The sequence below is a fragment of the Fukomys damarensis genome, unplaced genomic scaffold, assembly GCF_012274545.1.
Source record: "Fukomys damarensis isolate Sample0158 unplaced genomic scaffold, DMR_v1.0_HiC HiC_scaffold_23, whole genome shotgun sequence".
Lineage (NCBI taxonomy): Eukaryota > Metazoa > Chordata > Mammalia > Rodentia > Bathyergidae > Fukomys > Fukomys damarensis.
The window spans coordinates 38,377,021-38,386,394 of NW_022900935.1; the positions used below are offsets into that span (position 1 = coordinate 38,377,021).

A 9,374-nucleotide genomic window follows, 5' to 3' on the forward strand; every position below is an offset into this window, starting at 1 on the left:
TTTTTTTTTTTTTTTTTTTTTTTTTTTTTTGGTACTGGGGATCGAACTCAGTACCTTGTGCTGGTAAGGCAGGCGGCAGAAGCACTGAGCTAAATCCCCAGCCCTGCCTGGACTTCACTTCTAACACAAGGGAACAAGGAGATGGGGACTTGTTATGTAGCCCAGGCTGGCCTCCAACTCTTGGTGATCCTCCTGCCTCAGCCTTCTGAGTGCTAGGATTACAGGGGTGCGCCACCATGGCCAGCTCATCGAAATATCTGACAACTGTAACAGAGAAACCAGTCACCCTGGACATCAGCCTTACACAAACCAGTCAGGACGGACACCAGCTACAGTAATGGGTACTGCCCAGCCTGTGCAAACCTGGCCAGGCTCCCTCCGTCTGAAGGGGAGGTGGCTGCCTCTGCCCACCCCCACAGTTCTGACTGCCTGGGGCCATGTGACAAGCGGGCCTATCACCCAGCTGTCTTCCTGCTGGCCTGGCAGCATGTAGCTCCGTGCCAACAGCTGGAAGCCATCAGGGCGAAACCCACAGCTTTCAGGCTGTGGCCGGGAGCAGCAGTTCTCATCCCGGGTCCCCTAACTGTCTCGTGTTTCCTCTGACAGAATCCCACGCATCCCGAAGGGCCCTTCTCAGAGAGCAGCCGCCCACAGCAGGCTGCCTACCCTTGCCCCACCCTGAATGAGTCACCAGGACGTCCTCATCCATGCTATTCACCGGAACTCTTCTCCCAATGTCAAAATGACCAAGAAAGGTGAACACTTTTAATCAATTTAGGACACTGAGGCCCTGTCTTTAGTGAAACTAAAGACACTCAAGAAAGCCGGGGGAGGTGGCACAATCCTATGATCCCTGCAGGTGGGAGGCTGGGGCAGGAGGATCACCAGGGGTTCAAGGCCAATCTGGGCTATACAGTGAGTTCAAGGGCAGTCTTAACATCATAGGGACACCCTGTCTCAAAAAGAATCTGGGGGAAAAAACCCACAAAAGAAGACTTCCAAAACTGCTTCAGAAAGTGGCAAGAATGGGAAAAGTGTGTTCAAAGTGGGGGTGGATTTTGAGGGGATTCATGGCAATGTGTATTTTACTGTAAAAATGTTTCTCTTTTGTGTCAGTATATGTTTGTGGTACAATGAGTCCCCTCATGGAGGGAGCTGGTACAGGTACATATCACATCTTACCCTTTTACCTGTCCTCCCCTCCCCTGACCCCCTTCCGTCCCCAGGTTCCCTTCCCGTGACCTTCGATCACACCTCACACCTGCACACCCATGCACTCACCCTGAATTTCCCTCCCGCGGTGGCACTGGACACATGGGGAAGCCCGGGGTGAGCACCCCGACCAGGGCTTCTCACAGTGTGTGGGGCCTCACTCCCGGCACCCAAGGTCCCCAGGCTGTCACCAGTGTTGACCGCCAATCCTCACAAATGGGACTCTCAGGTCCCCAGAGGCTGTGCCTCTAAAAGGAGAAAGGAAAAGAGCAAGGAACTCTCTCCTGCAGTGGTGACACTCTGTGGCTCAACCCCACTGGGTCTGATTACCTGGCCCCGGGGACCGAGCAAGGTGACCTGGGAGGACTAAGACCCCGGGGAGCCCTAACCAGAGAAATCGCACCTTCCAGGGCCACCCCCTGTATATATCACTCAATACTAACTGCTGCGGGGCCCGACTCTCCCCCCACAACACCCCCAAACTGGCCTTTCTACAGGACCTGTGCCTGCCCCTCCTGCCCCTACCCCAGGGGGAGCCTCAGGTGGCCAGCCAGGTGTCAGGGATCCCAGCACCCAGGGCAGTGGTAACTAGGGGAGACTCTTGCTCCTACTCTGGCTGGGGAGGCTTTCCCGTCAAGGTGCAAAGGGCCTGATGGGAAAGGGCCCTGCCTGGGCCAAGTCTAGGCTCCCTCGCTGCCCAGGGCAGCCAAGGGCAGGCAGCTGGACTCCTCACCTGAGCCTCCTTCCTTCCACTTCTCCTTCTGAAGCTGCACTGTGATTAGCGCGCTGCACTTCGTCCTGCTGTGTGTGACCCCAGGCCTCCCTCAGCAACCTCCAGGCCTGTTTGTCCTCTTGGACAAACACACACACACACACACACACACACACACACACACACACACACTAGAGCCCTGTCAGAGCCAAACAATGAGGAACAGAAAGCCCCTGAGCAGAACAGGACAAAAGGTCACTCACTCCCTCCAAGCCCAGCTCCCCAGAGCAGGGCCTGGGCCCAAACCACAGTCTGGGAGCCAGGCCTCCAGCCACCACAGGGACCAAAGCTGGGGGCCCAGAGGTCCCCCAGAAACTGGGAGCACCTCTAGGAAGCGCAGGGCCCAGCAGGCCTCCAGCTTCTTTGATTTGGGCTGGGGATAAGCACCCCACTCACCCTGCAGGGCCTGTGCTCTAAAAGGAGGAAATGGATTGGGTTGCACTTGGCTGAGTCAGCATGTGTAGAGGGCTCAGTCCTTCAAAATATGGGGCCCTAGGTGAAAATCTGAAAATTATGGGGGAGATCAACAGGAGGGGACTCTGTGAGCCAGTAGTGAGGGAAATGGAGAAGGGGATGGGTGGATGGATGGATGGATGGATGGGTGGACAGGCAGGTAGATAGATGCTGCCTAGGGAGCTAGACAGACGAGACATGGACAAGTAGGTGACAGACAGATGATAAATGGTGATCATGAAGACAGATACACAGACAGACAGAAGTAGATGGATGGACGATCACAGACAACAGCACAGAATCCAACATCCAGCAAGTGAGGCAGGTCCCTCCGTTTCACAGAAGGTCCCATTGCACACAGAAGTGAAGGTGCAGTCCCTGGTGACATCACCCGGCAGCACAGCGGGAGGGAGGTTCCTGTGGGCCTTCTGGAGGGCAGCCTTGGCCTGGCTCCAAGGAGGAACACTAGCAGTAATACAACCCCAGAGCAGGAGTCTGGCCAGGTGGGTGCCCAAAGCCCAGAGGCTGGGATCTGTGAGTGACAGCTACAGGACGAGGTGGCCTCAAGTCCAGGCAAGACTCCCCGCTGAGCATGGTGGCACACTCCTGTAATGCCAGCACCCAGGAGGCTGAGGCAGGAGAAACACCACAACTTCAAGGCCAGCCTGCACTACACAGTGAGACCCTGTCTGACTCCGCCCACCACCACCAAAAAAAAAACACAGAATGAGCCCCAGAGGCCAGCTGAGGGCAAAGCTCTAGACGACCAGACTTCCCTGGCATAGCTTAGCTCACCTGGGAAGTCGGATGCCACCTGTCCTCCCCTGTGCCCTATCTTCCTGTTCCCTCCCCCTCACACCCTAGAGGACTCAGCACAGCTGGGGGGACAGGGCTGGGTGGGAAGGACACTGGTCATCAGTTAGTGAGGGCCAGGCCAGGTGGCCATACGGGTCTCTGTGATTCCAGATCTGTCAGCTCTCAGGGACCAGGGACCCCAGGACTGGCTGATTTGCCTCTTGTCCTATTTGAAGACCAAGCTCCTTCAAGAGGCCCAAAGTGCTGCTCTTTGTCTCTTCTCCCATTTATAAATAGACAGTGAGAGAGGAAGGGAGGGGGCAGGCCTGGGGAAGGAGGAAGAAGTGGTGGCCAGAGACGCTGTCATGTGACAGCCCTGTACCCTGGCTCCTCTGCTACCAGTTGCTCAGCATCCTGGGGGGTCTGCATGGCTTTTCAATTTCCCAGCAATCCCCTTAGATCTTTGGGAAATTAAAAGGAGTCCATTCCCAGTCTTCCCTGGGTCTCCCCAAAGGAGACAGAAAAGGAAGTGACAGGGAGAAGCTCCAGGCTTTGGGGACAGAGAGTTTGGGTTCGAGAGTGCCCCTTAAGCCTACCCTTCACACAAGCTAGGAGGGCCAGCGCAGTCAGGTCAGACCAGGAAAAGCACCTACTATGTGCAGGCACCGTGCTGGGCACGTTCATCCACACTCTTTGATTTTTTTTTTCCTTGCACCAATGCAACGAGATCAATGTGAGCCCATTTCACAGATGCAGAGCCTCACAGCCCTGGCGTGGAGAGCTGAGCTATCACAGGGACATCTGCCCCCGCGACCCCACGCACTGCGATCCCGTCCCGTTCAGTCATTTTGCAGACGAAGAGCCCATCAAGGAGCTGATGGGAAAAGAGACCTGGGCAGCTGCCAAGGACTCGAGGGCCCCACGCAGGCAGAAACCATCATCCGCAACAGAGAAACTGCGCCATCTGCATGGCAGGGCCCAGGGCCTGGGGGCTGATGGGGGAGCAGGGGTTTTTGGGGGTGGACCCTGGGCACTCACAGGAGCCCCGCAGACTGGAGCCGCAGCCACGTCCTGACAGGCCTGTCATGGTGAAGGTGACGCAGGGGCCAGGCAGGGAGGCCCGACTGTCGTCACAGAGAGGAACAAGGATGTCAGGAAGGACTCAGCACTTAAGGGGCGGCGGAGCGGGAGGGGGAAATGTGTCATCCCCCAGCTGCCTGCCTGCAATGCTGCCTCAGAAGTGAGCTGGGGCAGACAGGAACCGGGCTGGGATCCTGCTCTCGGGGACTTGCTTTGTTCTGCATACGTGCCTGCAGGGTTCAAAGATGCCTAGATGTGGTCTCCGCCTCCCAGCGACGTTCAGCCTAGTGACAGAGGATGCCCCAAGCCCCGCTGGCGTCACCTTCCTCGAGGCCTGTCCCCGAGGGTTCCCCGATCTCCACACCTTCCCGGAACGGGGCCCCTCTCGCCAGCTCATCTCCCTCCCAGCCACAAGTCCCTTTGCAGATGGGCCTACAGCACCTTTCTATACCCAAGCTGGGCCTCCCTACCAGCATCTACTGGCTCCCACTGCCACGGCTCTGCCAGCACCTGCCACCCTGTCCTCGGTTACCAGTCACGGGTTCGGACACCCCCTGCCTCCATGCCCTACTCCAGCCGCCGCTCTGCCCAAGCCTCCCACAGGCCAGACCCCTCGGCCCCTTTCTGAGTCTCCTCTGCTATCATCTCTTGGAAACCTCGGGTTCAGGGGTCCCCCTGGGGGCTATCTGTACACTGCTCAGGCCGGGACCTGGTTTTAATCCCAGCTCAGCCACTCTCCCATTTCCATTTTGTCGTCTGGGGACAGAAACGATGCCCCCTGACAAGGCTGCCACAGCTCATTTGTCACCGTGTGCCAAGGGTTCGGCACAGTGCCTGGCCGGCAGGAAGAGCTCAGTGCCACTCAGCGTCACCCAGCTCGTGCACACAGGAGCAGCAGGGGCCTGACAGACGCCACACCGCTGAGCACAAGCGAAAGTCTGCCTTTCCAAGTAGCTGCAGTGAGCAGGGCTCGTGGGAGTCGTGGGCAGGAAGGGGACTTAGAAAGACGGGGCGGCGTCCCGGCAGGGCAGACTCAGTGTCCATGTTGTTTCCACTGCCATCACATCTGGGTGGTGGCTGACGCTGTGTGTTCTAGAGACTATGGGTGGCATTCGGTTCCGACTGAAGGGGCAGCGTGACTCCGAGAACTAAGCTTCACCCACACCCGCCGCCAGCACCTCTTCTGTACTGCAGGACAATCGCGGCCGCCCGTCCCCTGCTCACTGTGAAGCCAGAGGGCGACTGATGCCTTGAGCCTTTGCCGGCACCCAGGAAGTGCCCACCCCTGGGCCGGCAGCTCTCAGCCTCGGTTCCTGGCCTGCTCCCTGCAGAGGGAGGGAAGGCAGAGGCAGCCACCTCCCCCTCAGACCCAAGGAGCCTGGCCAGGTCTACACGGGCTGGGCAGTACCCATTACTGTAGCTGGCATCTGTCCTGACTGGTTTGTGTACAGCTGATGTCCGGGGTGGACTGATTGGCCCCTGTGTTACGGTTGTTAAATATTTTGATGAGTCAGGCACGGTGGCACATTCCTATAATCTCAGCATTCAGGAGGCTAAGGCAAGAGGATCACCATGATCACCATAGCAGAGATGGGAACACAGCAAGACCCTGTGTCAACACAACAAAACAAAAAGAAGAATAGAACCCAGGACCTGTCACACGGTAACCACATGCTCTACCATTAAGCTCCCCAGCTCCTGTTTTGTTTGTTTTTAAATAAATAAAAGAGGTTATACACCTCAGTCTTTTCATCTGTAGAATGGGACTGAGAATAGTCCAAACCTCCTGGGTCTGACATGAAGACTGAGATAACACATATAAAATGTCTTATAAACTCCCCAGAAGTCTCACCCAGAATTACAGTGGCTACAATTCTTTTTCTCCATGGTACTGAGGATTGAATCCAGGGCCTTCACACTGAGTGCACCCCAGCCCTTTTCAATTTTGTTTTTGGAGATAGGGTCTCTCTATGTACTTCAGGCTGGCCTTGCACTCACTATGGAGCCCAGGCTGGTCTTGAATTCACAAAGATCCTCCTGCCTCAGCTTCCAGAGTGCCAGGATTACTGGCATGGGCCACCACACCCTGCCACTCTTTTTGTTTTCTTGAGACAGGGTTTCACCATATAGTTCAGGCCGGCCTCAATCTTGTAGCAATCCTCCTGCCTCAGCTTCCCAAATGCTGGGACTACACACACTTGTGACCAGGCCCAGCTATTGCTATAATTTTTAATATAAATATTCCTTTTTTAAAAAACCTATGTTTACTGACTGTTCAGACTTACAATCTATATTTTTTGTATAGTTTTGTACACCTTGTTTGTAATAAAGCCTCAGTGTGCTTTTCAGTATGGTACACCTTGTTTACACAGTACTGTAATTTTTGTTGATTGTACAGTACAGTACTGTCCTTTAATGTTCTGTTGTACAATGCTGCATGTAAGAGTTACCAAAGTAAAATGCCAGGCATAGTAGTATACACCTATAATACCAGGACTTGAGAGGCTGAGGCAGGAAGATTGCTGCAGGTTCAAGGCCAGCTACATAGTGAGTTCAAGACCAGCCTGAACTGCATATTGAGACCCTGTCTCAAAAAAAAAAAAAATTAAAATTCCTCATTTAGTGACCAATTCACTTTCTGATTTAGTCACAGGGACAGAGCTTGGTGCTAAAGGGACACCCGCAGAACCACATTATTAGTTCCACACGTTGGTCCCGCATCTACAGCCTCTGCCACTGCTGCCCCAGTACACTTTCCCTGCCCTGTGGGCCAGCCTCATCCCTGCTGTCCCGGCCTCCCTCTCCTCCATGCCCCTCCTGGGATCACGTGCCAGCCTGCCAGCCCCTGGGACCCAGTGGGGGCAGAGAAGCTGCCCTGCACGGGAGGACGGGATGGGGAAGAACCGGGAAGGCGACAAGAGGAGAAGGGGGCAGGGACCAGAGGACCCCACTGGACCTGGAAGCCAGCGGAGCCATGGGAACGGGAGGGGGATACCTGGGGAGAAGGAGGTCCACCACGGGGTGCAGCAGGGGCTCCAGGGGGCTGGGAGGAGCAGGGTGTGGGGCTCCTGATGCCATCAGAGCAGGAGAGCCAAGCATGAGTCATTCTGGACAGAGTTCCCAGGAGCCTGGGCCACTGTGAGCTGCAGAGGGACAGAGGCTGGGCTGTGGAAGGCCAGGCAGGGACACCTGGGTGTGGGCAGCAGTCCCGCTAACTGAGGTACGGTGCTGGACCTTTCCCAGAAGGTCACCTTCGGCTTCAAAGTTGGGCCGAGCCTGGGCCTTCACCCGGGCCCCATGCCTGGGCCCCTTCCCACTCTGCTCTCACCCAGGGTCACGCTCAGATGGGGACCCAAGCAGCTGCAGCCATTTGTCTGGAGGGCAAAGAGACCACAAATCCCCTGGGGATTTCTACCCCTGCTCTGGTCAACCAGCTGCTAAAGGGGACAGAGCAGCAGTTCACAGGCCCCTCATGCACCCAGCGCTCCTAGAGGGAGTCTCCTGAGGCCCTCAGCGCTACCTTGCTGTCAGCCCCCGCCCCACCGCAGAACACACCCACGGGGGGCGGGGCGGCATCTGGGCAACTTGCCAGGCCCTCGAAGCGGCCCTGCAGCCTCCCTCCGGGACTGACAGCTAGGTGTGGGCCAGACAACAGCCCTCATTCTGGTAACCGCACCAAAAGACTGGGGATGGCAAACCTCCAGAGACGAATGTCCCAACCCCTCCTCTTGCCCAAGGAAGAAACAGAGGCTCATCACAGCCCTCAGGAAGGCCAGATGATGGCCACAACAGAGCGGCAGGCCTGGGACCCCTCCAGCCAGCACCCCACCGCCACCCCCCACCCACAGAAGGAAATTCACGCCTGTAATCATACACTTCCTCCTCCCCAGCTCACACCAGAGCACCCCAAAACCACAGTGGCGTCACCCCTACCTGTGACATCACAATGAGACACGGTGGAAAAAGACCACAGTCCCCCTGGAAGCAGAAGGCACTGTGCTGAGGAGGCCAAACTCAGAGCCAGGGCGCAGGGGAACAGGCCCATTACAGGTGGCAAAAGGGTTCTTTAAGGACAACGCTGTCCCCAGGCAGGGCTTCCCAGACATCGCAGACTTTCCCAACACCGGGGAAGAAGGGCCTGGCTACAGCTTCGAGGACAGGTTACGTACAAGGGAGGTCATACAAAAAGCCAGGAGGGAGCTCTCCTGACATCCAGGGCTCCTTCCGCCAGCTGTGCTGTCCTGGAAGCTACATAGAGGCAAAGGAAGGACAGCAGGAGCTCAGGAGAGCTGTCACAGGGCTCTCTCCTCAGGGTCACAAGGAAACAGGACCTCCCATGTGACGGATCGGAGCCTTAGGAGAGGTCTAGAGAACCCACCACACCCATTTCACAGGTGGGCAAGCCGAGGCCTCGTGCATCCCTCTGTCCTTTATCAGATGTATCCTCCTCATCCTCAAGCGACAAGAGGCACTGACAAGGGGCTGTTCCAGTCCACAGATGAGCACGCAGAGGCTCATGGCAGGGAAAGACACTGCAAGGCCACACGGAGGAACCCTTTGAGCTGAGGCCTGAGTCTGAGGCCTGGGCTGCCCAAAGGTCGCCGGTGCTGTCCCCTGCTCAGCAGAGTGTGGAGAACTGGAACCACAGCATCTCCATTCAGGTCCTGGTCACCCCGAGACATCTCTCCCTCCCCAATCCCCTATTTCCCTCTCTGCCTGCTTCGCTGCCAGTCTCATGCCCACTGCGGCCTGAGACGCTGCCAGGGTGGAGACGGGGAGGGTGTGAGCACGCTGGGGTGAGGACCTCTGGCCTAGAGGGACACAGGAAAGGGAGACAAAGTAGAACCCAGCCCTTCCCACTGCCTTGTCAAACCCTCCCATGTCACCTGTCACATGGGTCACAATAAAAGTTAGATGAGTAATCTGTGATGGTATCAAAAGGTTTTGCATACTTATTCTAGGCCAGTGGTTCTCAGCCAGGGGCTCTTCCCCACCCCTCCATTCAGGATGGGAACACTTAGCAGCATCTGGAGACTTTTTTTTTTTTTTTTTTTGGTTCCAT

The 9,374-nt window shown here is 56.4% G+C and overlaps 1 protein-coding gene across 3 annotated transcripts in view; it reads right to left on the bottom strand.

The window, feature by feature from the left end:
• Tnfrsf1b (TNF receptor superfamily member 1B) overlaps positions 1-9,374 on the bottom strand; it is a 24,346-nt gene that overhangs the window by 13,409 nt on the left and 1,563 nt on the right. Inside the window, exons 1-2 of one of the 3 annotated variants that reach the window (XM_033767621.1) lie at positions 8,011-8,190; positions 7,308-7,455 (exon numbers count right to left, since the gene is read on the bottom strand). The exons of 1 other annotated variant lie outside the window; for it this stretch is intronic. In XM_033767621.1, the coding sequence (XP_033623512.1) occupies positions 7,308-7,418 (111 nt within the window). In that variant the 5' untranslated portion in view covers positions 7,419-7,455; positions 8,011-8,190. Of the gene's footprint in view, positions 1-1,945; positions 2,052-7,307; positions 7,456-8,010; positions 8,191-9,374 lie in introns of those variants that run through there. One more of the 3 variants, XM_033767623.1, reaches the window with a different exon arrangement.